General features: G+C 39.0%; 2 protein-coding genes across 5 annotated transcripts in view; one reads left to right on the forward strand and one right to left on the reverse strand.

Annotated features, from left to right (window-relative positions):
• The window catches only part of FAM210A (family with sequence similarity 210 member A), a 42,445-nt gene extending 24,459 nt beyond the window's left edge, over nucleotides 1-17,986 (reverse strand). For 2 of the 4 annotated variants that reach the window (XM_045527824.1, XM_045527825.1), the window contains exon 1: nucleotides 17,750-17,986. The gene's annotated coding sequence lies outside the window, so the exon portion shown is untranslated. Of the gene's footprint in view, nucleotides 1-10,487; nucleotides 10,516-13,531; nucleotides 13,641-17,749 lie in introns of those variants that run through there. The other 2 variants (XM_045527827.1, XM_045527828.1) reach the window with 2 other exon arrangements.
• A 104-nt stretch (nucleotides 17,987-18,090) lies between these two features.
• RNMT (RNA guanine-7 methyltransferase) overlaps nucleotides 18,091-26,946 on the forward strand; it is a 32,292-nt gene continuing 23,436 nt past the window's right edge. Inside the window, exons 1-3 of the mRNA XM_045527829.1 lie at nucleotides 18,091-18,161; nucleotides 22,199-22,657; nucleotides 24,263-24,398. Coding sequence (XP_045383785.1) covers nucleotides 22,241-22,657; nucleotides 24,263-24,398 — 553 coding nt within the window. The 5' untranslated portion in view covers nucleotides 18,091-18,161; nucleotides 22,199-22,240. The remainder of the gene's footprint in view (nucleotides 18,162-22,198; nucleotides 22,658-24,262; nucleotides 24,399-26,946) is intronic.

Genomic DNA, 26,946 nt, shown 5'->3' on the forward strand with positions numbered 1-26,946 from the left:
CTGCAGCTTGTTCCTTCCAGCAAGCACCACCTACTGACAGAGAGGTCAATTTGCATGCCCTTTATAGCATTTATTAACTCAGTCATATAGAGTGTGGTTGAGTCTCACCCACAAGCATCACATACTGTCTCAAATATTAAACTGGGTGTACCATTATCTAATCAAAAGAAAATCCAAAAATAAAAAGCAAAAGCTACTCCAGATGACAAGAAATCAGCAAAAGGTCTCCAGGTACATGAAAAATCAGAGTGAAAGGACACTCCCAAAAGAAAAGAATAACTCCGTATCAATGGAAACTAACCAAAATAAGACTATTGAAATGACTGATAAAGAATTTTGAATATGGATTTCAAGGAAGCTCGATGAAATACAAGAGAAAATAGAAACCTAGCACAAATAAACCACAAAAACAATGCAGGAAATGAATGAAAAATTCATTAAAGGAATCAAATTACTAAACAAACAAAAAAAATAATAAAGCAGAGCTTCTGGAAATGAAAAAATCATTCAAGGAAATACAAAACACAGTGGAAAGCCTTAAGAGTAGGCTAGATCAGGCCAAAGAAAGAATCTCAGAACCCGAAGACAACATCTTTGAATTAAACAAGTCAGTCAAAGAGAAAGAACAGAGAAATAAGAGGAACGAACAAAGCCTACAAGAAATAAGGGATTATATAAAGAGGCCTAACATAAGAATTATAGGCATCCCTGAGGGTGAAGAAGAAAATACACAAGGACTGGAAAACCTATCTGAGGTAATACTTAAGGAAAATTTCCTAGGTCTTGATAGAAATTTGGACATCTAGGTACTATACGCACAATGGACTCCCGGGAAATTAATCACCAAGAGGTAATCACCACGACATACAGTCATCAGATTGGCCAAAGTTAACACGAAAGATACCCTCCTATGAGCCATAAATCAAAAGTATCAGGTGACTTAAAAAGCAAAACCCATTAGACTAACTGCAGACTTCTCAACTGAGACCTTACAAGCCAAAAGGGACAGGGGCCCCATTCTCAGTCTTATCAAACAGAATAATGGCCAGCTTAGAATTTTGTGTCCTGTAAAACTAAGTTTCTTATATGAGGGAGAAATAGAGACTCTCAGACAAGCATACACTGAGGGAATCTCTCAAGACCAGACCTGCCTTGCAGGAAGTACTCAGATCTGCATCATCTACTGATCAGCACAATAAACAGCTACCAATGTAAAACTATCCAAAAGCTAAAGTTCAGAGCCCAGACACCACAATGGCTCAAGAGGTAAAACAAAGCAATAAAGTTCAACACAACAGGATGAACAGAAATCCACCCAAATTATCAATTCTTTCAATAAATGTGAATGGCTTGAATTCTCCACTCAAGAGACACAGGCTGACTGAATGGATAAAAAAAAAAAAAGAAATACAAGCCAAGTATCTGCTGTCTCTGGAAATGCATCTAACCCACAAAGACTCATTCAGATTCACAGTGAAGGGATGGAAAACAATATTCCACGCAAATTTAAACCAAAAGAAAGCTGGTGTAGCCATTCCCATATCAGATAACATAGACATCAAATCAACAAAAGTAAAGAAAGACAAAGACGGTCATTATATAATGGTGAAGGGAACAAATCAACAAGAAGACATAACAATCCTAAAGATCTGTGTACCTAACACAGACGTGCCCAGATTCATAAAGCAAATCCTACTTGATCTAAACAAAATGATAAAATGCAGCATTGTATTAGCCGGGGACTTCAATAGCCCACTAACAGAATGGGACAGATCCCCCAAACACAAAATAAACAAAGAAACAATGGACTTAAACAGGACTCTAGAAGAAATGGGACTAACAGAGATTTATAAAACATTCTACCCCCAAACTACTGAAAATATGTTCTTCTCATGAGCTCATGGAACATTCTCCAAGACTGATCACATCCTAGGCCACAAAACATGTCTTAACTTATTTACAAAAATAGAAATTATACCATGTATCTTCTCAGATCACAGTGGAATAAAATTAGAAATCAATTCCAACGGAAACACTCAACTCTACATAAAGTCATGGAAATTAAACAACCTATTCCTGAATGATTATTAGTCATGAAGGAAATTAAGATGGAAATCAAAAGATTCTTCAATCTAAATGACAAAGGGGATACAAGTTACCAAAATATGTGGAATTCTGCAAAAGTAGTCATAAGAGGAAAATTCATAGCCATAAATGTCCATGTCCAAAAGACAGAAAGATCACACATCAACATTCTAATGAATCAACTCAAGGAACTGCAAAAAGGCGGCCAAACCAACCCCAAACCTAGCAGAAGAAAAGAAATAACTAAGGTCAAAGCAGAATTAAATGAAATCGATTCCAAAAGAATTATACAGAAGATTAATAAAACAAAAAGTTGGTTCTTTGAAAAGATAAACAAAATCAACATGCCTCTTGCTAGATTAACCAGAGACAAAAAAAGGACCCTGATTAGTTTAATCAGAAATGAAAAAGCAGTTAATATAACTGATACCACAGAAATACAAAATATCATCTCTGAATACTATAAAAATCTCTATGCACATTAAACTTGAAAACGTTGAGGAAATGGAAGAATTCCTGGAAGCACATCACCTCCTAAAGCTCAAACAGGAATAAACAGAACTCCTGAACAGAACAATATCAAGTAACAAAATTGAAGTAGCAATAAAAAATCTCCCAACAAAAAAAAAGTCCCAGACCAGCTGGTTTCAAAGCCAAAATTTACAAGACCTACAAAAAAGAACTGGTACCTACACTGCAGAAATTATTTCATAAAATCAAAAAGGAAGGAGTCCTCCCCAACTCGTTCTACCAAAGCCAGGAAAAGACTCAACAAAAAAAGAAGACTACAGACCAATATCCCTTATGAATACAGGTACAAAAATTCTCAATAAAATCCTAGCAAACTCAATTCAGCTGCACATCAAAAAAATAATCTACCATGAACAGGTGGGCTTCATCCCAGAGATGCAAGGATGGTTCAACATATGCAAATCTACAAATATAATTCACCACATAAACAGAAGCTAAACCAAAGACCATATGATCCTCTCAGTAGAGGCAGAAAAAGCATTTGACAAAATTCAGCACCCTTTTATGATAAGAACTCTCAACAAAATAGGCATAGATGGAACATATCTCAAAATTATAAAACCCATGTATGACAAACCCACAACCAGCATCATACTGAATGGGAAAAAGTTGAAAGCATTCCACTTAGAACTGGAACCAGACAAGGCTGCCCACTGTCACCACTTCTATTCAACATAGTGCTAGAAGTCCTAGCCAGAGTAATCAGGCAAGAAAAGGAAATCAAGGGTATCCAAATGCGGAAAGAAGAGGTCAAACTATCGCTCTTTGCTGATATAATCTTATATCTAGAAAACCCCAAGCCTTCTGCCAAGAGATTCCTGGAATGGATATATAAATTCAGCAAAGTCTCAGGTTACAAAATCAATGTACACAAATCAGTAGCATTGCTATATGCCAACAACAGTCAAACTGAGAACCAAATCAAAGACTCAATAGCTTTCACAATAGCAACAAAGAAAATAAAATATCTAGGAAAATATTTAGGCAAGGAGGTGAAAAACCTTTACAAGAAGAACTACAAAATATTGAGGGAAGAAATCGCAGAGGATACAAACAAATGGAAAAACATATCATGCTCATGGATTGGCAGAATCAACATTGTTAAAATGTCTATACTACCCAAAGTGATTTGCAGATTCAATGCAATTCCCATTAAAATACCAATGTCATTTTTCACAGATCCAGAAAAAATAATTCTACGCTTTATATGGAACCAGGAAAGACCCCATATAGCCAAAACAACCATAAGTAAAAAGAAATTGGGAGGCATCAATTTACCAGACTTCAAGCTATACCACAAGGCTATAGTAACCAAAACGGCATGGTACTGGCACAAGAGCGGACATATAGACCAATGGATCAGAACAGAGAACCCAGACAGAAAACCATCCTAATATAGCCATCTGATGTTTCACAAAGCAGACAAAAACATACACTGGGGAAAAGAACCCCTGTTCAATAAATGGTGCCAGGAAAATTTGGTAGCCGCATGTAGAAGATGGGAACAGGATCCTTACCTCTCACCACTCACAAAAATTAAATCATGATGGATAACAGACTTAAACCTAAGACATGAAACTATAAGAATTCTAGAAGAAAATGTTGGAAAAACTTCTATAGACCTCAGCCCAGGCAAAGAATTTATGAAGAAATCCACCAAAGCAATCACAGCAACAACAAAAATAAATAAATGGGACATGATCAAATTAAAAAGCTTCTGCGCAGCCAAGGAATCAATAGAGTGAACAGACAACCTACAGAATGGAAGAAAATATCTGCATGCTATACATTCAAAAAAAGGGCTGATAACCAGAATGTACAAAGAACTTAAGCAATTCAGCCAAAAAAAAAAAAAAATCAAACAATCCCATTAAAAAGTGGGCAAAAGACATGAAAAAAATCTTTTCAAAAGAAGATAGACTAATAGCCAACAAACATGAAAAAATGCTCAACATCTCTAATCATGTGGGAAATGCAAATCAAAACCACAATGAGATATCACCTAACTCCAGTGAGAATGGCTTTTATCAAAAAAACCTCAAGACAAGAAATGCTGGTGTGGATGTAGAGAGATAGGAACACTTATGCACTGTTGGTGGGACTGCAAACTTGTACAACCTCTATGGAAAGTAGTATGGAGATACCTCAAAGAACTACAAGTAGAACTACCAGTTGATCCAGGAATCACACTACTGGGTATTTACCCAAAGGAAAAAAGGACATTTTATTAAAAAGATACCTGCACCTGAATGTTTGTAGCAGCACAATTCACAATTGCAAAGATGTGGAAACAACCCAAGTGCCCATCAATACACAAGTGAATTAATAAAATGTGGTATAGGTATACCATGAAGTACTACTCAGGCATTAAAAAAGAGTGGTGAACTAATACCTCTAGTATTAACCTGGATGGAACTAGAAGCGAAGTGTCACAAGAATAGAAAAACCAATACCCCATGTAGTCACCATTAAATTGGAATTATCAAACAACACTTATGTGCACATATAGAAATAACACTCATCAGAAATCTAGTAGGAGGGGGAAGGAGAGGATGAGTAAATTCACACCTAATGAGTACAATGCATACTATTTGGGTGATGGGCATACTTGCAACTTTGACTGAAACTGTACAAAAGCAATTTCTGTAACCAAAATGTTTGTAACTCCACAATACTCTGAACTAAAATGAAAAGGCAAAAGAAAGAAAAAAATAATTACATGAAACTATTCCCTTCCTCCCTTCACAAGTGAACCAAAGTTATTATTGACCACATTTTCCTCGTATTTTTCTACTGCCATTCTCTTTCCTGTATCTTCACCTGCCCTCTCCACTGGCTTCTTTCCTTCAACATATAGATAAGTCATCAAGAAAATAGGTCTTTTTGTGATATCTGCCTAATTGCTCTTCTTCCCTTTACCAGCAAAGTTTCTTAAAACAATAACCTCCCTCCTCTTCTCCACTTACACTGCTCTCCCCTCAGAAACTACTCTTCCTAAAGCCATCAATGAGCTCCTATTGATACCTTTCAGGTCTTTCATTCTCTGCTACACATAACTACACTAACTACTCTCTCCTGACTGCTCAAACTCTTTCCATGGTCTGAATGTTTGCGTCCCCCCATATAGAAAATCCCAACCTCCAAGTTATGATATTAGGAGGTAGGGGCTTGGGAAGGTGACTAGGTCATGAGTGCAGAGTCCTAATGAATGGGATTAGTGCCCTTATATGAGAAACTCCAGAGGGATCATGGACCCTTCATCATGTGAGGTTACAGGGAAAAGACAGCTGTCTATGAACCAGGAAGGGGATCCATATGCACCTTGATCTTGGACTTCCCAGCCTCCAGAACTGTGAGAAGTAAATTTCCATTGTTTATAAGCCATCCAGTTTACGGTGGTATTTTGATGTAGCAGCCTGAACACACTAGGACACCATATATCCTTCCTGAGAAAATTATATCCACTGATAGAGAAAGGAATCAGAACTAGGAACTCTGAATCACGGGAGTTGTGGCATAAGGCTGACAGCAGTGTAGCAGTGTGCTACCCTGAGGAAGGAGAGAGAGTAACTGTGGACTTGGACCCCACAGGTCAGCTTCTGGGGCTGCTCCCTTGCTGCCCCTGGCTTTCTTCCAGCACAGCTCTATCTTTCATTGTTACCAACCCCAGAGATGTCAACAGCTAAGATGTTCAGATCTTGAAGGGATGACTTGGTGATAACTCCACGCATAAGTTTGAACTATACACTTATAATAAAACCTCTTTCCTTACAGCACTTTTTTTTACTGTTTAACTTTTTCATGTGAAACCATTAACTTTTCCTTACAGCACAACTTTAACTTTTGTTGTTCTTGCCTGGTGTAAGTCTAGAATGTATGTTGACAATGACAACATAACTTATAATTTTCATACCTACGATAAGACTTGACATTTTACAACTATCATCCTTTATGGTCTTTTGTTCAGGTTAGCATGATTTATTTCATCTATCTTAGTCCCCCTCTTCCTTACCACTGATTTCGGAACTCTCAACCTTCAGAGCACTTCTTAAACTAAATAGAATTCACACCAATACCTAAATCACCCCCTGTGTACATATATGTACCTAATCTTAAATAAATTTAAATACCTGAATTAGCACAAACATATTCACAGTTCCTGAAAATCACACCTGCGTGAGTAAGCAGACAAACCACATGATGTCAGAGGCCAAAGGCATCAGCTCCATTTCCTTCTGCTGTCAGAGTGAAAGGGAAATGACTCTCCTACAGTCACTCCGTCTCCACTACAGAGTCCACCACTGCTTTGGTGGTTAGGAGCAGGGAAGCGCTTCACTATGAAATATTTTTAAGCACCTCCCAGTGGCCCAACATTTCTCCAAAAAGTTTAACTCTTAGTTTCTTCATCAGAATTTTAGTTCCTCTATGGGTATGAGCCAGAGTATTTTCTTCTGTACTTTCAGAGTACCTAAAACATATCAGTGTAAAATGATTATAAAACAACTTAACAATGGAGTTTTCTATTGGCCAATTATGAAAGGCTGGACGTTACACAGAACTATAACCCTTTTGGCACCTGGAACAAATTAGTAAAATATATGGTCGCTGCCTTTAAGTAGTTTACAGTCCAGTTATGAAAAGGTAACTAAATATTCCAAGATATAAGACAAATGTTAAAGGTGAGTCACAAGTTTATAAACATACTAGATATTAGGGAGGGGAAAGAAAAGGCTAACTGTAAACTGCAGTGGTCAGTTGAAGGCTGCCCAGGATACATTTAAGAAAGAAAGACTTAAGAGCAATGGAGAAAAAGATGGAAGGTCATTCTAAGTTAAGGTAGAAATGGTGAGTGGAAAGCATGTCAATATGTAAAGAAGGGGCTTTTCAATGAGAATGAGGCTGTAATTGCAGAGAACTGACAAATTCCGAAGTAAAGAGCAACTGAAGATTTAGAACAGGCGAGTGATGTCATAAAAGTAGTACTTTACTCAGGAAAAGCAATATGCAACAAAAAGGATAAAGTAAACTTAGTAGCTTCTGAAACTGTTCTTTACCTTGTAGAGAAGTCTGCCCAAAACAATTATTTGACTATTCAATCTTCTTTGACCTTTGATTTTGTACACAGTAACCAGCTGAGAACTAAGCCTAATTTAGATCCTAGATTACTGCTTTCTGTATAAGTCACTTTTGTATTCTTTACCATTAGCTTATGCATATACCATTAAAAAGTTACCAAAAATTGAGTCTAAACAGCTGATTAAGAGTCATCTTGAAAAAAATAAAACCTCACAATTGATTTAATCATTCTCTTACTCTTAGAAACTTAGATTGTTTCCAATTTTAATGCACTATAAATAGTATCCTCACATATAAGAATTTTTGTCCACATTCTTAAGTCTTTTCGGTGGTTTGTTTTTGAGATAGGGTCTTGCTCTGTTGCCCGGGCTAAAGTGCAGTGGCATTACCATAACTCACTGCAACATCAAACTCCTGGACTCAAGTGATCCTCCTGCCTCAGCCTCCTGAATAGCTGGGACTATAGGCATGTGCCACCATGCCCAGCTAATTTTTTGTAGAGATGGAGTCTTGCTCTTGATCTCGAACCCCTGGCCTCATGGAATCCTCTCACTTCGGTCTCCCAGAGTGCTAGGATTACAGGTGTGAGCCACAGCACCCCGCCAATAGGTTTATTTTTTAACTAAGCACAATAATATCCAGGTATGGCACAAGGTCAATACAGATACAATCTCCCGGCAGACAAATCCCAAGGTGAACCCCAGTGAGCTTCGTCCCTGTGGAATCCTCTCCCCTTGACTGAGGGTGGAACCCGTCACTTGCTTCTAATCGCTAAACAGTAGAAAAGACGGACAGACCCCATCTTCACAGCTGGAGAGAGATTCTCCTGCTGGCCTCGAGGAAGCAAAGAGCTATTGGGTGAACTGCCTATGGACAGGGCCACATAACAGGGAACAAATTTTAGGACCTGAGGGGGACCTCTAGTCAACAGCCAGGAAGAAGCTGGAGCCCTCACTCAGACTGGCACAAAAGATGAATTCTATGAACAACCTGAATGAGTCTGCAGATTCTTCCCTAGTTGAGCCTCTAGATTAGAAACACAGCCTGCCTGACACCTTGAGAGGATGAGCCTCAACCAACTACGATGTGCCCATACTCCGGATTCAGGGAAGCTGTGAGATAACAAATGCATATTGTTTTAAGCTGCTAAGTTTGGGGTAATTTGTTACACAGCAATAGAAAACACAGCCTACTCTCCTATGGAACCCTTCCCAACCACCTGATGAGTAAGGATTATTTTCATTTTCTCAAAGCCTTTGTGATAGGGACTGCAAAAATGGCAGGCAATATAGGCCCCAAGCAGAACTGCACAATACTAGCGACTTTAGGTTTAATCAGTTATTAGAACTTCATAATGCTAAGACTTAGAAGGAAATTTAGAGGCCCCTTAGTACTATCCTTTATATTTACAGAGGAAGAATGCAAGGACATATAATATTTCATAACTTATTCCTGGTCACACAGCTAATTACTGACAAAAAAAAGGTGGAAAGAACCCAAGAAAAGAACTGCTAATCTAGCACACCTCTCACCCCCTCACAAATTGCTTCATGTATGTAAATTGTGTCTCTTCCCTAAAAATAAAGGATTGAGGGCCAAATGATAAATTTCACTTCTATCTTTTACCATGAAAATCAGTTTTAATACAAATTTATTGTTACCAATTAACTAGAAGTATGTCCAGCAATGCAGGAATTTACTTGATAAAGAAAATAAGGCCTATGCATGTTAAACCAAAAAAGTACACATAAGAAATCATACATATATTTTACAGCAAGTGAACTGCAATAGAATCTGTTTTACAGCTTGGCTTTGGAGAAAAATCCTGATAACATCCTCTGTGGGTTATCTAGTTTTGTCAGTGATTACTGTATAAAGCAGTGGTAGCCAACCAACCTTTCTGGCACCATGGACTGGTTTTACAGAAGACAATTCTTCCACTGATGGGGGCGGGGTGGGAGAGTGGGGGGAGGACGGAGATGGCTTCAGGATGATTCAAGCGCTTTACATTTATTGTGCAGTCAAACCTCTCTGCTAATGATAATCTGTATTTGCAACTGCTCCCCAGTACTAGCATCACACCCTCACCTCCACCTCAGATCATCAGGCATTAGATTCTCCTAAGGAGCATGCAACCTAGATCTCTCGCATGCACAGTTCACAAGTAGGGGTCGCACTCCCATGAGAATCCAATGCCCTTCTGATCTCACAGGAGGCGGAGCTCATGTGGCGATGTGAGCACAGGGAGTGGCTGTACTCTGATCATCAGAATACCAGAAGCCATGTTGAAAAAAAAAAAAAAAAAACCAGCTCTTGTATTCTGCATCCAATTTTAAACTATGTCTTAAAAAAAACTTGCATTTAGAATTTGACATAGGTCTGCTTTCTTTTATAAGATGTGCCACACAAATATATTTTTTTCTTATAATGATGTGTGACATCCATTTGGCAAACACTACATCACAAGCCCATCAGTGTTCATCTAATTCCTCTAATTTTATCAAATGATACAAATTACCATGTAGCCTACTTAAGAGCTCAAACTATAACAGCATTTGAAATGGCAATGAAGAGCTACTCTAACCCACTTATGTTAACAATCAAGGACACCAAATAAAATACCATATTTAATCCAATTTATCCAGTCCAAGAAGTTACAAAGGCAATGTAGAAGTAAGTAAAAATGGGGAATCCCTAATTTATAAGGCTGCCTTCAAAACAACTTTTGCCTATAAATGAGACCTTCTAAGTAGACTCATTTTGCCCCTGGCGTCGCCAGAATCTGAACCACTCACCTGCCATTCTCTGGGAGGATCCCTTCTTAGTTTCTGATGTCTATTCTCTTGCTGCATTCCTCAGCTACTGCTGCACATGCCCAGCTACCCGTTCACCCACACAAGTCCTGGACCACTGCTATCACTGCTATTTCTCAGAAGAAGCAAACTCAGGAGCTGAAAGCATGTAAAATATCTCTGAGACTGCTCACTATTTCAAACTGCTGCTCTGGTTTACATGAATTCATGAAAATCACTCCATTTTTCAGCTATAACAAGGCAAAAAATTCTACCATCACATTCAAAGATACGGACTAATGACTTCACATGACATTGCAGTAGAAGTTTTAGTTGTGATAAGCTAAAAATTGACAGGTTCTTTACTAAGCACTGTATTAACTTATTTAGTCCTTACATTGACTCTGTGAGGAAATTAAAACACAAAGTTTGGTCAATTACTTAAGGACCATATGGTTAGCAAATATAACCAGGATTTGAACACATGCTATCTGTCTATGCTCTTAACTGCTGACTATCCTAGTCATTTTTCTAGCCAGGTTGCATAACTTGGTGGCCCATGGTTAAGCATGCAGTTTCTAATAAGCTCAGTAGTAAGCCAAAGGCTGTCTCTCAATACAAGAGCAGTTATCTGTAGAGGACAGCAAGGTTTTGTTCCAAACTCCTAAGGATCTGCACTGCGATTATCTCCTACAGGGGCTGCCGAAGGCTTCAAACAGCATTTCAATCTGCCAGGGACACTTTAAGTACCACGGGATCCGCTGAATCACATGGCCCAAGTGGCAGAGCAGCTTGCACAACAGCCTGGACCTGTTGCAGAGCCTTCTTTTGTTCTAGGCCTCAAAATTAGTTTGCTACGGCTGCTATAACAAACTGCATCGCTTAAAACAACAGAGATTTATTGTCTCCAGCTCCGGAGTTAGAAGTCCAAGATCAAGGTGTCAGCAGGGTTGGTTCCTTCAGAGGGCTGTAAGAAACAATCTGTTCCAGGCCTCTCTCCTTAATTTTAATGGTGCGCTGGGATTCCTTGGCTTGCAGAAATATCACTCCAATCTCTACCTTCAGGTTCATGTGGCATTCTCCCCACGCACATGTCTGTGTCCAAATTTCTCCTTTGTATAAGGTCATGTTGGATTAGGGCCCCACCCTACTTCAGTATGACCTCATCTTAACTAATTACATCTGTAACAACTCTATTCCCAAATAAGGTCACCTTCTGAGGTACTGAGGGCTAGGACTTCAACATAAGAAATTTTAGGGGACACAATTCAACCCTTAACAAGGTCCCTGCAATCTAAATTATGACATAGTACTGGAGAGTTGGTGTGGTGCACCCCTCCGGTAGGACAATGAAGGTATATTTCTGGCATTGTCCGCTGAAAGAAAACTGCTTTTGGTGGTCTTTACTAACAGATACTAACAAAAAACATTTAGGAGATTATTAGATGCATGCAAACTCCTAGGTAAGAGGTTAATTTGTGCAAGCAATGACATGACATCTGAGCAACAGCTGCAATCAGTCACCACTTGGTTAAATTTATGATAATCCACTGTCATTTTCCAAGATAATCTGTTTTCTGCACAGGCCAAATACGAGAGCCGAATGGAAATACGGCAGGAATCACCAGCCCTGCATCCTTCAAGTGTACTAATCTCCACAATCTTTCCAGGAATGTGGTATTGCTATTGGTTTATTATTTTCCTAGGGAGAGGCAGTTCTAGTAGCCTCCACTTGGCCTTTCCTATCCCAACATCCCTCACTCCACAGGCCACGGAACAAGTGTGGGGATTCTGCCAGCTGCTGAGTATGTCTATGTCAATTAAGCATTCTGGAACTGGTGAAATAACCACAGCAGGAGCACAGGGACTCACTGACCCACTGAGAGGAGGGCCTGAGCTAAACCTCCATTGACCACCTAACCTCAACAAGCCCCTACTCCAAATGGTGGGCCACAGTGACACTTTGAGTGCCTGGAATTAGTGTCAGTCAGAGTCAAGTATCCAGTAATCCATGAAAAGTCATTATTTCATTTTCTCCAGTACACATTCACCCTGACAGAAGCCACAAGCCCCTCTGGGAAGGCTGGGAAAAAAATTAACGGTATAAATTTTTGGCAGTGCAACGGGGTCCTTCCTCAGAGGGACCCAGCCTCTCCTCATTCAAGGGGTTTTGAGTCTGTAAAATGACTCAAATCTGGGAATTGACTGAGGGACCATGACTCTTTCTCTTGTTAATTCAAGTCAAACTTCTGTACACTTGACCTAGAACTCTTCTACTTATACCTATCAAGTCACAATTCAGTAGACTCCCCATCTATTTCTCTTCTAGGGACACCATGATCAGCTTGCCAACATTACAGGTCTCAAGAAGTCAGACCATTCCATTACTGCTTTGACCCTGCTGTCCATGATGGTACCATGCCTGCCTAGTCTTTGGTTACCACGGTCCATGATGTGGTCCCTGCCACCCTGGATCCAACTATCTCCACTGCATTTAAGGATCCCCAGTCAGTGGCAGCAGCTTCCACTATAATTTCTGACCTGCAGAGAAGAGTGACTGCAGAGTTCTTCATGGATGCTAGGGCTTCCCTCACAAGTTTATTTCTCACAGTCATAGGGAAAGGTGTGTCTTCTGGACCCTTCCATGGTGGATGAGCAGATCTTTTATGATAAATTCACTCTAACATCCCAATCTCCCTAAGCCTTTGGTTACCTTCCTCCACAGTGTACCAAGGCAGTTTGGCCATTTCAACTTCATTGAGCGTAAACCACCTTTTGGTCCGTGTTTCAGCTCATCAACCAAACTACAAGAGCCCTTTCTAACCCCTGGAGGTACAACTTTGAATCCAGAAGCTCTGTTTCGTGGGCCTGTATCAATAAATTATGCTCAATCCAACTCTATGTTCCTTCCATAATAATCCTACACCCTTAATATCCACTCCCATACATATTCACCAGATTTCTGTCTAGATAAATTGTAAAGAAAAAATATGCAGTTTTTAAAGGAGTGTAGTACACTTCCTCATAGATCACACTTTGTAGCTTACCTTTCAGGATCTGCTGTATTTGAGTCTAGCAAAGAGGGGTGATGGGGCAGGTCCTGAAACAGCAGTCTCGCAAGCCAACTACAATCTTCAGGCAAAGCAGGGGTAACCTCTTCAAGCAGAGGTCAAAGGATTGCTTCTACTGGCAAAAAAGACTGAGTAAAAATTTAGGGGTTTAATATCCCCAGCTTCATCAGGATGTTCCCATGTGGCCTCATGCCAAATGTGAGGATCCTATTCTTTCCCAATCAATGCAGGCCATGGTTAGGATAAAAATTCAATTAGCATTGTAATTCTGTCATTTATAGGATGAAACTCTGGGTGTGGTTTTCACCAACCTCAGCTCTGCAGCTACAGGGGATAAGGATTTCTTTAGGACAAACACAGAACATTTCAGGTCATTTACGTGAAGCTTGAGCTGGGAATTTGAAGCCCTGAGTGCATCCTTTTCTTTCCCCACTTTCTCCAGCACAGTTAGGAGCAACCAGTGAATCTCATTACACTCATTAATTTGACAAAAATGTTCTAAAATATCAAATACATGGTCATCCAGAACCTTGCCTTCTATAAGCATTTGAGCAGCGATATCCAATGGTGATATTTTGCCTATCTCTACTTCCATATCACACCATAGACTATCAATGCCCTCTTTACCACTGGAAATGGTCATTAGTGCCTTTAAATCTAATCAGAGTAGAGAACCACTTCCAGAAACCCCATAACCAATTCAGAAAACTCATTCTTAAGATTCTGTTCTCTAGAACCACTCTAGATACCAAAATCTGAATCAGTCAGGATTCTTCAGGGATAAAGAACGAATAAAAAAAAATATAGACATAGATGTAGCTATAAACACAAATATGTACCTCCATCTCTAGACAGATATAGAAATATTGTTATTTTAAGGAACTGGCTCACACAGTAGAGAGGGCTAGCAACTATGAAATGCGCAAGGCAGATCTGTAGACTGCAAACTCAGGCAGAACTGATGCTGCAGTCTGAGAAAAATTTTTTCTTCTCTAGAACACCTCAGTTTTAGCTCTTACAGCCTTCAACTGATCGGATGAGGCTCACCCACATCCTTTACTTCAAGTCAACTGATTATAGATGTTAACAACATTTTCAAAATACATCATAGCAACACACAGATTAGTGTTTGACAAAATAACTAGGTATTACAGCCCAGCCAAATTGAACATACAAAACTAATCATCACACACAGTAACCTTACAGATTTCTCAACCAAATCTTACTTTCAACTGTAGAGAAAACCTTTTAAACAAGAATGTTTTATTTGCTCCAAAAAGAGTAAAATTTCGGTACGGACACTTTGGTGAGGAGAAGAGAGGAACAATCCTTCCTCCAAAACTATTTGGAGGAACAAACCTTCCACAAACCACCTCTCTTGCCTGCCTCCACAGAATAACAGCAATCTTAAGAAGCTGTGACATTGTATCTACATTTTAAAAAAAAATTTTGTTTCAAATATATGATCTTTAACTCTACAACAGAAATCACACTTTAAACTTATACTTCTGAGAGAAGTGTTCTTTCTTACAAACAGGTTAAAATAGATCCCGTATGTCCTTTAAAAAAAAAAAAACAAAAAACCTTTCTTGGAGATTCATTCATTCAATAAGCACATACTATGTGCCAAGCAATGTTCAAGGCACCTGGGTTAAATCAATGCACAAAATAAAGATCCCTGTCTTGGTGGAGCTCACATTCTAGCAAGATAACATCCTTATCCAGCTATTTTCTCTCTGGGCATCATAACCCAAGCATTCAAAACACTTTCTGAAAACCTACTATGTACTAGGCAACTTCTAGCTCTAAGGATGACCTTTCAGCAGGCACCGTTTCTTTATGAGCAGTCTGGTCTCTGTAGCCAGACTGCCTGGGTCCAAAATCCTGATTCTACATACTCCTTAAGAGCTGCATGACCTTGGCCAAGTTACTTAACCCTCATGTTCTGTAAAACAAAAATAATCTTAACTACCCCGCTGGATTACTTAAGAATTAAATTGTACAAATGTGTAAAGCACTTAGCTTGACACAGAGAAGATACCAAAGTATTAGCTATTATTTTAATTTAATTTCCAGAAAAAGAGATTACTCAGGCAATAATGGGGGGGAAATAACACCAATGGTAACTTTTAAAACATTTTTATCCAGCCCATTTACTCCTTACGTTACTACTTTCAAGAGTCCTCCCTCTATTCTGAACTGAATTTATATGACTTCTAGATAAGTTTTATAAAAACTACAAAATGTGATCTCTATATATCCCATGCACAACTTCAATTCATCGTGAAGTTTGTATAAACACATAGTTAAGAGACTTTTACTCTAATGATAAAATTTTTTAAAAAGTCAAACTCATACTCATTTTCTCAAAAAAAATTACAACAGCAATTATCTCAAAAACTTAAGCATCAGAACCAGCAAATATAGGCAATGTAATTGCCTGGTTCTAATGCCTGGATGAGTATGTAACTATAACATTCAATCTCTAGGACCTATACCTTTGCAGTTACCAATATTCATAAGTGAGGTTAATTCTCAACCTAGCTCACCCCATATAATAAAAATAAAAGCACAGTCATCTGAAATTGATGAGTCATCCTTATTTGTGAAAAAAATAGGCCTCATTCTTGGTTCAAAGTTTATAAAGAGGTCAAGAATCAAATTGGAATTAACTGATCAACACTTATGTGTTCATATGGTAGTAACATCCATCGGGTGTCAGGAAGGTGGGAGGGGGGAGGAGGGGATAGGTATATGCACACCTAATGGGTGCGGTGCATACCGTGTAGGGGATGGACACGCTTGAAGCTCTGACTAGGATGGGACAAAGGCAATATATGTAATCTAAACATTTGTACCCCATAATATGCTGAAATAAAAAAATAAAAATAAATAAAAGAGGGTGGGGGAGGGAAGTAGTTGTGGCCATAAAGGGCTAACAAGAGGAATCCTTATAGTGATTTCTCTATAAGATCACTGTATCAATGTTAGGGATGAGAAGTGCGCATTTTTGTGAGAGGTGACTGAAACAGGATCTGCACTTTTCACCGTTATTTTAATATCCTTGTTGTGATATTATACTATCATCTTATAAGATGTTACCATAGGGAGAAACTGGGTAAAGGGTACAGGGGATCTACTTGTATTATTTCTTACAACTGCATATGAAACTACGATTACTGCAAAATAAAAAACATACGAAATACCAAAAAAAAAAAAAAAAAAGAGGTCAACAATCTCTGAAGGGCTAATGCCCACAATTTAGAAATAATTAGACTGGAAAGTACATGCTGCACATGCTGCCTTCCCCAAAGCCAAGTCTATTTGTTAGTATGACTGTGTCTACCGACAAGGCAAGCTGGTAAAAGACATTTTCAAAGCTGCTTTTAAAGGCAATCAATTTTGGTAAAGAATAATTCAAGATGGATTGTAAATCTGATCAGTTTTACACCTTTAACGTGGGGAGGTGTTGAGGCATAACAATGTTAATGTGTACACCCATCGACAACCTATCCACAGGTACAGTTTTGATCCTAAACTCAGTTCAAAGTCCCGAACTATGGAGCTTTCAAGTTTCAGTACAGTACAGTAGGTGCTCTCGATTCCCCAGGAGAAATCTGGGGTGATGGACCAAAAAAAGTGTGTTGTCTCACCTCAACCACCACATCCAAAAGTTCAGCCAACACACAGTAATGCACCCTTAGGTGTTTCTCAAGAATACGTATCGGCTGCCCCTTCCACCAGAATCTAGCAGATGAGAATGGCTTCCCATAACTTCCCAAGTAGGGCGGTAGGGAACGACCTGCCAGTCCCTAAGGAGAAATAAGATATTGCTCATTTTTAAAACAACTCCGACGGCGGGTGCTTTCATGCCCTTCCTCAACGGGCTTCCGAGGAAGGGAAGAGGGTTTAAAGGTTACCGCGGGGGAACAGTCCCAAAGGCAGGATTTGCCAGGACACTGACCCGACCGAGAAGGGCAGGGGTGACCTCTTTCGGCCGCCAGGGGCGGTGGGGTCGGCGAGTGGGAATGATCCCTGTCCGGCGGGCGGACATCGTCACCGTTCCAGGAGCAGCGCGCGCCAGGCAGTTGCCAGGTTCGCGCCCCGGATGTGACCCGGGGTCTGCTCCCAGACACACCTCGGGGTTGAAGGTGCCCTCTGGACCCTCCCGCTGCCCCACAGGGCCCAAGCTACCTATTAGGACGTTGGGACCGACGCCGCTTCCTGCCGCACAGGCCGGACGACAGCTCCTCGGATACCACGGCGGTGTCACTAGTAGAGCGACCTAGCGGAGCGTGGGACAGGGTGCCGGAACCCCGAGGGGGGCGGGCCTCAGGCGGACGCTAGCCCGCTGTCGCCCCCGGCCCCGCCAGCCGCGCCCACTAGCAACGTGCTCGCGACTGCCGGTGCCTGCTCGGCGCGGCCCTTTGCACGCCGCCGCGCGCGGCACGACGGGAATCGTAGTTCCGGCACGGAGGACGTGCGTCCCCTCACGCTCCGCCAGAGCGGCGGCACGTGATTCGCGCGCTCCCCGGAAATTACGTAACAAGACGTGCGTGGCGTGGGGCCGCTGTTTCCGCAAACAGAATCGTGTGTGGCTGTGCTGGTGAGTGTGCGGCTGGCGCTCCGGCCCTTCTTTTCTTTGTGTTTAGTCCGCCGGCCGCGGTTGAGTAGGGGCACTCCAACTCCTTACGTGGACTCTCTTCGCACTGGCCCTGTGTCTTCAGCGCCGTCGCGTGGGGGTTATTGTGCCCTCAGGCCGAAGCGCAATGGGAACTACTTGGGGTGGGCGGGCGCTGATGCTCTTCCAGAGCGAGCGAGCCTGGGTGGGAAAGGAAGCCTGGAGAGCTGGTGCCCCTTGCGCCCCAGGGCGCTGCGCAGGGGCCCGAGAGGGGCGTGGGATCCCAAGGTCTGTCTTGAGTGGCGCCTCGGAAACCTGAGCTCGGAGTTGAGTAAGAGGCCGCGCCGATGACGAAAGGGGATGAAATTGGCTGGAGAACCCCTTTCTCGCCTCTGTTGCTTCGTCTTGGGCCCCCGAGTTAACGGTGACGCTGTTGGGTCGGGGAGTAAAGCTTATCCTGTTCGAGCTTTAGTCTGGCGGCCCTGCCCGCCTGCTCGGTCTTACCTCGAGAAACTGAAATGTTGGAGAGGCACGGCTTGCTTCAGGGGTGCGACTGGAAAGCCAGGCCTAAGTGTTCGTGTGGTCATTTATCGCATATCCGTCTCGATGTGAGGCTAACATCTCTTTAAGCTCCCACCTTGAGGGTTCTGAGGGACAGCTCTCTGATGTTTGGCGTGTTTTCATTTTTCCACTTTGAGCTGGGTTTCTCCCCCGGACTTTTGAAATTGGTATGTAATGTACATATTTTGGGGGTACATGTGATTTTTTGATACATACATACAATGTATAATGGTAAAAGCAGGGTAATTGGATGTCCATCACCTCAAACATTTATGTTTATGTTGGAAACATTCCAGTTCTTCTCTTGGAGCTATTTTGAACTATTCAATAAATTATTGTTAACTGTGGCCACCCTACTGTACTATTGAACACTAGATTTTATTCCTTCTATTTAACTGGTTTTTTTGTACCCATTAACCAGTGTCTTCATCCCTCTATCCTTCCCAGCTTTGGGTAATCACCAGTCCACTATCTTCAAATAGATCCACTTTTCTAGTTTCCACATATGAGTGAACATGCCATATTTGTCTTTCTGTGCCTAGCTTATTTCATTTAACATAACGACCTCCAGTTCCATTCATGTTGTTGCAAATGACAGGATTTCATTCTTTTTTGAGGCTGAATAATATTTCATTGTGTATATATGCCACATTTGCTTTATCCTTTCATCTGTTGATGGACCCTTAGGTTGATTCCATATTTTGGCTGTTGTGAATAATGCTGCAGTAAACATGGGAGTGCAGCTATCTCTTCAGTGTACTGATTTCCTTTCTTTTGGATATATACCCAGTAGTGGGATTGCTGGATCATGTGGTAGTTCTGTTTGTAGTTTTTGAGGAATCTTCATACTGTTTTCCACAGTGGCTGCACGAAATTACATTCCCACTAACGGTGTACAAGCATTCCCCCTTTTCTGAATCTTTGCCACCATCTGTTATTTTTTTGTCTTTTTGATAAAAGCTGTTTTAACTGGTATGAGATGGTATCATTATGGTTTTGATTTGCATTTCCCTGTTTGGTGATGCTGAGCCTTTTTCATATACCTGTTGCCCATTTGTATGTCTTCTGTTTAGGAATGTCTTCAGATTTTTTGCTTATTTTTTAAGTAGATCTTTTTTGCTATTAAATTATTTGAGTTTCTTGTATTAATATAATCTGGTTGTTAATTGCTTGTCTGATGGATAGTTTTGCAAATGTTTTCTCCCATTCTGTAGGTTGTCTCCTCACTCTATCGATTGTTGCCTTTGCTGTGCAGGTTTTTAACTTGGCATAATCCCATTTGTCTATTTTTGCTTTTCTTGCCTTTGCTTTTGAGATCTTACTCAAAACATCTTTGCTCAGACTGATGTCTTGAAGTGTTTTTCCAGTGTTTTCTTTGAGTGCTTTCTAGTTTCAAGTTTTAAATTTAAGTCTTTAATCCATTTTGATTTGATTTTTGCATATACTGAGAGAGATGGATCTAGTTTCATTCTTCTGCATACGGTTATCCAGATTTCCCAGCACCATTTACTGAAGAGACTGTCTTTTCCCCAATATGTATTCTTGATGCCTTTGTTGAAAATGAGTTGACTATAAGTGTGACACTCAGCTTTTAATACTCTTAGCCATTTCTGTGGTCATGAGGAATGCCTTGTCATTTATTCTGACTGAATCAATTATGTTTTTGTGATATCATATCTGTGAAAATAGTGACCCGTGTAAGTAATTTTCATGCTTAAATCCCAGTACTAATTTTAAGTGATAGTTACAGCTGAACATGATATATCATATTGCCTTTTTTTAATTTAAAAACTAATTTCTATTTTCTTAATAGGAAGTAAGAGGTAGAGGAGGAGAAATTAGGGGTTTGATATTTGGGGACCAGTTTTCCTAGATAACCATTTTAAATAGTTATTCTGCAAATTACTTTTCTGATTTTTGTTGTCTGATTCAGTTCTTCCTATTTGGCACCTTTTGGTATTTTGTTACCTCAAATGGGGGACTGTTGAAATCTATTATCACTTGAAACTCTTCCTGGTTCATAGGGACTTTGTTTTTACCCATTTCTTTCCTTCCTTCCTTCCTTTCCTTTCTTTTGTTTCTTTTTCTTCTTTCTTTCTTCTTTGTTTCTTTCCTTTTCTTTCCAATTTTTTTATTTCTTGTTTTATTTAAAAATTTTAATTTTCTTTTCACCACTGTACTAATGAGGATTACCCATTTCTTTAAGGAACTTGATTTAGTATCATTCTTTTTCTTTACTCAAAAGCAAAAGGCTTTTTAAAAGGAAATTTTCCTCTTCATAACTTTCAGGTTGTGAATTTAATCTGAATTTGCTGAATCTCACTGATTTTCTTGGACTTTTGCATTTCCTTTTCTCCATTTGATTTGAATAATACAGCCTAACATTTTAATAGTGGTAGGTAAGCTGTAAGCTTCTTGAAAACATAATTTATATTGAGTTCCTCTATAGTAGGGATCAGTAAATTTGTTGAATTACTTAATAAATGGACCACTTTGATGATTCCTATTCAATAGATCAGTTATTTACCGCTGCCTCCCATTTTACACATAGGTCTAAGAACATACTTGAAAGAGACTTAATGATCATTAAACTACAGGCAAAATCTTGAAACTTGTCTAAAGCCATTTCACCCTCGTCACTTTCTACCTAATTCGGACACCCATCATGAAATATTTCAGAAGTCCTTGCTGTAGATTGCCACAATTTCTGTTTTTGATGCCCTTAGTGTCCCTACACCAAAAGAAATACCTAACATTTCCATTTATTAAGTAGTTTACTCCAAAGAATTTAAACGAATTTATTTCCTAACAACTTTGTGTCTGTTTAAAAAATTAGTATACATAAATTGGGGGGAGTAATATTTGTGGTTAATTCTTAACTGCAGTTCCTTACTATTGAAATGTAGGCACTTATTGGTACTGTACAGCTTCAAGCCTTGAAATCAGATTAGACACCACCAACTGCGTTTCATGTTTCACCTTGATTTTCTGTGATAGCACCAAAATCTCAGTTTCACAAAGTTATGATGTCATTGAAAGGAATGTAGAACAATCTCTGTTGAAATGGTGCTCTACTTGAAGCTAGTAGTTTCTGTGATATCTTCCAGATGACAGATCCTGATACATCTGTTTGTTATAGTCCCTAGCACACAATTTGAGAACCAAGGCTGTAGAGTAAGGATCAGAATAGAAATGGAACTTGTACTTGTATATCCCCACTTCATTTGTCAGTTTTAATGCCAACGGTTACTTCTATGAATAAGATTGTAGAATTTTGGGGGGATTATAATTAGTACTACCATATTCATAAATTCATACATAATATATATCAGTTAACATTTTTTAATATTCTCTCTACAATGAGGTTTTTTAAAAATCCTAGTTAGTCGTGGAAATTAAATTGTAGTTAAAATTGTTTTAAAGTCTTAGTGTTTACGAATATCAAATTTTTGCCATTCCAGTGTTAGTGTATGAAGTTTTGCCATCAATTCAAGTAATCAAAAATGGAAAAGTCTGCAAATGCAGAGGAATATGAAAAGATGTCTCTTGAACAGGCAAAATCCTCAGTAAATTCTGAAACAGAGTCTTCATTTAGTATTAATGAAAGTACAACAGCTTCTGGGACTGGGCTTTCTGAAAAGACTCCTATCTGTGAGCAAGCAGACACGCCAAAAAAGAGGAAAGAGTTTGAAGATAATCTTGCAAAGGAAAGTTCCAGTTATGGGGAAGACACTCCATCCAAGAAAAGAAAACTTGATGCTAAAATTGTCCCAGAGGAAAAAGGTTCTGGTGATGATGAAGACATGTCAAAGAAAAGAAAAAGAGAAACTGATGATGTTCCAAAAGATGAACCTTCTGCTGGAGATGGCACTCAAAAAAAGAGAAAAATAGAACTTGAGGATGTTCCTGAAAAGCAGAAAGTATGTTGAATCTATATTATTTGTAATAGAGTATGTTCATTTGAAATGTATAGAGCAGCAGTAGAATAATACTATGTTATTTTAGAACTTTTATTTGACTAGAAACTTGAAGGCCAGTTTTTATAGTTTGGTTTTTCTTAATGTTTTAAAAAAGCCAATATTATGAGGTCCAAGTGATATACTCTTTTCCTTTTTTATTAGGTGTTCATCTCCTTTATCTAAAGAAGTTAAGATTGTCACTTAAAATGATAAATTTCAAAATCAAACCCAGCTTTATATGTCTTTATTAATGTAATTCCTTAAGCAGTAATTGTTTCCAACTTCTTTTTTTTTCTTTTTTTTTTATTTCAGCTCATCATGGGGGTACATAAGTTCAGTTTATATACATTTTCCATGTCCCGCCCATCCCCCCGAGTCAGAGCCTCAAGCGTGTCCATTCACCAGATAGTGCGCCTGGCACTCACCATGTAGTCATACCTCCATCCCCTCCCTCCCCCCCCACCTCCCCGAGTCAGCACTCTCAAGCATGACCATTCCCCAGATGGTGCGCAACGCACTCATCATGTAGGCATACACCCATCCCCTCCCCCCACCCCCTGTCTCAATCTGATATCCAGTTGGTACCCTTCCCTGATCATCACATGTACTCACCAGAAAATTGGTTTCCCTGATCATCACCTAAATCCAACTTCTTATTTATGCATTTTCCATACAGTTTTAGTTAAGTGGATGTAAATGCCTGATATTTAGCAAGGATGTTATAGAACAAGGGTCAGCAAGTCATTTTCATCTGGGAATGCTATATTAGAAAGGAATCTGAGGCAGCATCTGGAGTTGGAGGAAAAGAGTACTTTAATGAATGTGTAAAATTCTGCCATTGGCCTTGAAGGGGGGAAAGTGGCCAGTAAGCCAGGCTTTTGTTGTTTGTGGAATGTGAATCCTTGTAACGGAGAGAAGCTTATATTTTAAATGCAGTTTCCAAATTTTTATTAGCAGAACCATAGGTAAAAGAGGCGGCACTTTGGCTGAAAAGGGAGGTGGGGGAATCTGAAGTCCTTTACCTACCATGGCATTTTTACAGAATACCTTGCTCCTCAAGGAAGACAGATTAAAAATTGTTGGGTTACAAATAGCATGTATGGTAACATAATAATAGAAATCACTGACACTGAATGTAACCTGCTGAGTTCTAATCTCTTTATATACATGATCTTATGCAATTCTCACAATGAATTTATAATAATATGTAATTATAGCTTATTCTTATTTCATTCCATTTGAGGAACACTATCCATTGACTGTCATTGAATTGAATAAATTGGAACTCTGGAAGAGTACTGGTTTTATTAAGACATTGACACTAAAATTATATAGATGAAAGATCATGATGAAAATTTTAAACCTAGACATGTCTTTTCAAATGGGGAACAGAGGAAAACAAACCTTAGGCCTGACTATAATTAGTGGGATTTCTGTGGTTAATCAATTGCTCAGTGAAGTTTACCAGTTTCAGTAGTGTTCTATTCTTTCATAGGTCATATGCTCTGAGGCTTACTTTTACCATGTTCTGATCCTTGATTTTGTTCCATTCTCTTTTATTTTCAGAACCTGGAAGAAGGACATGGCTCAGCAGTAGCTGCCCACTACAATGAACTTCAGGAAGTTGGTTTGGAGAAGCGTAGTCAAAGTCGTATTTTTTACCTAAGAAACTTTAATAACTGGATGAAAAGTGTTCTCATTGGTATGATTGATTGCATTTTGCCTTTTAGCATGGAATATTTTATTGTAGCTTATGTTTCATTTTTTCTCTGCAGTGGTTTAACAAACACCAAGCTACTGGGTCTTTAATTGCTATTCATTTAATTATCAAACCTTGACTTACAAAGCTAGAGCCAAAACTAGACCTTCAAGATAAATTCTTTTAATATTTACTTTTGGTTGACTACATAAGATATCAGCGAGAATTGAATTGACTTAAGTTAATCAGGCTGTCAAAAGTCAGTGTGCATTTATACTTAGAATTAAGGTTACCTAGTGCTATTAAGTAATTATTCTGTTTCATTCTAATAGTTTTGGAGTACTGGCATACTGTTAGAGTAACCATCCAGGTTCTATTAAGTCGAGATAATAGGCAGTGTTTGATTTTTTTGTCTCTAGTTCTTTAATGAGCTGGCAAAGGTCATGTGCGTTAATTGTCCATTGATCTTTTTTTTCTTGTACGGTTTCTTGGAAGAGATAAAGTTTACTTTGAGGATTGACATTCAGCCTTTTGGAGCAAACATTTAATCTGTGGAAACTCACCTTTGAAATTAAAATTAGCAGAGAAAATGTGATTCAGAAAATAATTATTTCATTGTATATCTAGTGTATTAAGTAGTCAGACTCTTAAATGAGTTTAGATAATTTTAAAAACCTGTGTGTTCTGTAGTTTTTCATAATAAAGATTTTTTTCTTTCAGCCAGTCTATGAAAAAGCGAGGATGCTTTCTTTTCTTTCTTTCTTTTTTTTTTTTTTTGAGCCAGAGTCTCACTGTGTTGCCCAGGCTAGAGTGCTGTGGCATTAGCCTAGCTCACAGCAACCTCAAACTCCTGGGCTCAAGTGATCCTTCTGCCTCAGCCTCCCGAGTAGCGGGGACTACAGGCATGCGCCACCATGCCCAGCTAATTTTTTCTATATATATTTTTAGTTGTCCATATAATTTCTTTCTGTTTTTTTAGTAGAGACAGGGTCTCGCTCTTGCTCAGGCTGGTCTTGAACTATTGAGCTCAAATGATCCACCTGCTTCGGCCTCCCAGAGTGCTAGGACTACGGGCGTGAGCCACCGTGCCTGGCCGATGCTTTCTTAATTATGCTAGAAAGAATAAAATGCTAGTTATGGGTACTACCTACTAGTTTCGATGATAATTTACTAATTTGCAGAGATAAATTATCCATTCTGAGAAGTATTAGGAGTGAGAACTGACTAGGCTCATTTTAAACACATTATTTTCTGTCTTTCGTTTTTCGCGTTCCTGTTTTATTACAAATATTTGATTGATTTGACTCTGCCAGTGTCAGCTAGGGTAATGAGTATTCACTTTTCTTTTTTTTTTAAGGTTAATATGGCATTTTCAGCCTTTACTCTGAAGCTGCTTTGTAGGCCCTCGCCCTAATTTCTTTTTTAGCTTTTCTCTTCCTTCCTCATTATCCCCAGTGATGCAGATAACTTATCATTGGATATTTTTATAATGTACCATTTTCTCATGTTTCTTTTCATTGAATGAGTATTTTTGTATCCATATTTTCATGTTGTTAAATATGTTATTTTTATAATCAAGAAAACGGTTTTTAAAAGACTTGGCAAAATTTTCTCTCTCAGCATATTCATAGTATTGTTTCCTTCTTGAGCTGTTCTAGCCACTCTCTCAGTGAATGCTTTGCAGTCTGCATGTCTTTCAGGTCCTAATGCAGTCAGTGTGATCTGTGTGAGCTTTGTCTCTGGCTTTTTCTTTCTCTTCTCAATACTCATTCTTTGCTATTCATTTTCTCTTTCTTCTTGTTGCTTATAGCTTAGTAAATAGTAGATTATGATTGTTGAATGTGATAAAGATTTGTTTGAAAATAGTGTTTCATGATGATTTCCCCTTATCAGTCTTACTGTATAGAAATAAAGAGGTTTTGTAATTGTTTTTCATTACATTTTTTATGCTGTTAAGATTGATGGCAGAAAGTTAAATATTATGGAGCTTCTATTGGGAGTTACTTTAAGATCCTGCAGACAGTGAAAGTATTTATACAGACTCCATTAAAATAGTACACACATGAACTAGAAAGTGTTAAACTCAGTGATAAAGACAGGGAGTGTGGATGTAGGATTCAGTATTATATATCAAGTTTTAGAATTGCTGAATACTTCACTTGTCAGAGAATATAAATATGCTTTGAACTGATACTTAAACAATTTGTTTATTGGTATTTGGGGACCTACTGAGTTTATTTGTGGGCTATTAATGTTATTTGGTAAACTAGAGTATTTAAAGATTTTGATGATGGTAAAACTAAAAGGTACAGGTTTTTTTTTTTTGTTTTGTTTTACTAGTTCTTGTATTTCTTTTGGTGGTAAGCCTGACATCTTTTATGATAATCAAGCACTCTTACCATTCTGTAACTACTGGATTTACTTGGTTGTATAATAAGTTAAACACTTAGCTATGAAAAGGATACGACTACCGGAAAATTATAAATAATTAGTTTTTCTCTTATTCTGAACAACTGTTGGGTCTTTTGTATTAGTTAGAATTTAAAATGTC

Source organism: Lemur catta, chromosome 16, assembly GCF_020740605.2.
Source record: "Lemur catta isolate mLemCat1 chromosome 16, mLemCat1.pri, whole genome shotgun sequence".
NCBI classification, from domain to species: domain Eukaryota; kingdom Metazoa; phylum Chordata; class Mammalia; order Primates; family Lemuridae; genus Lemur; species Lemur catta.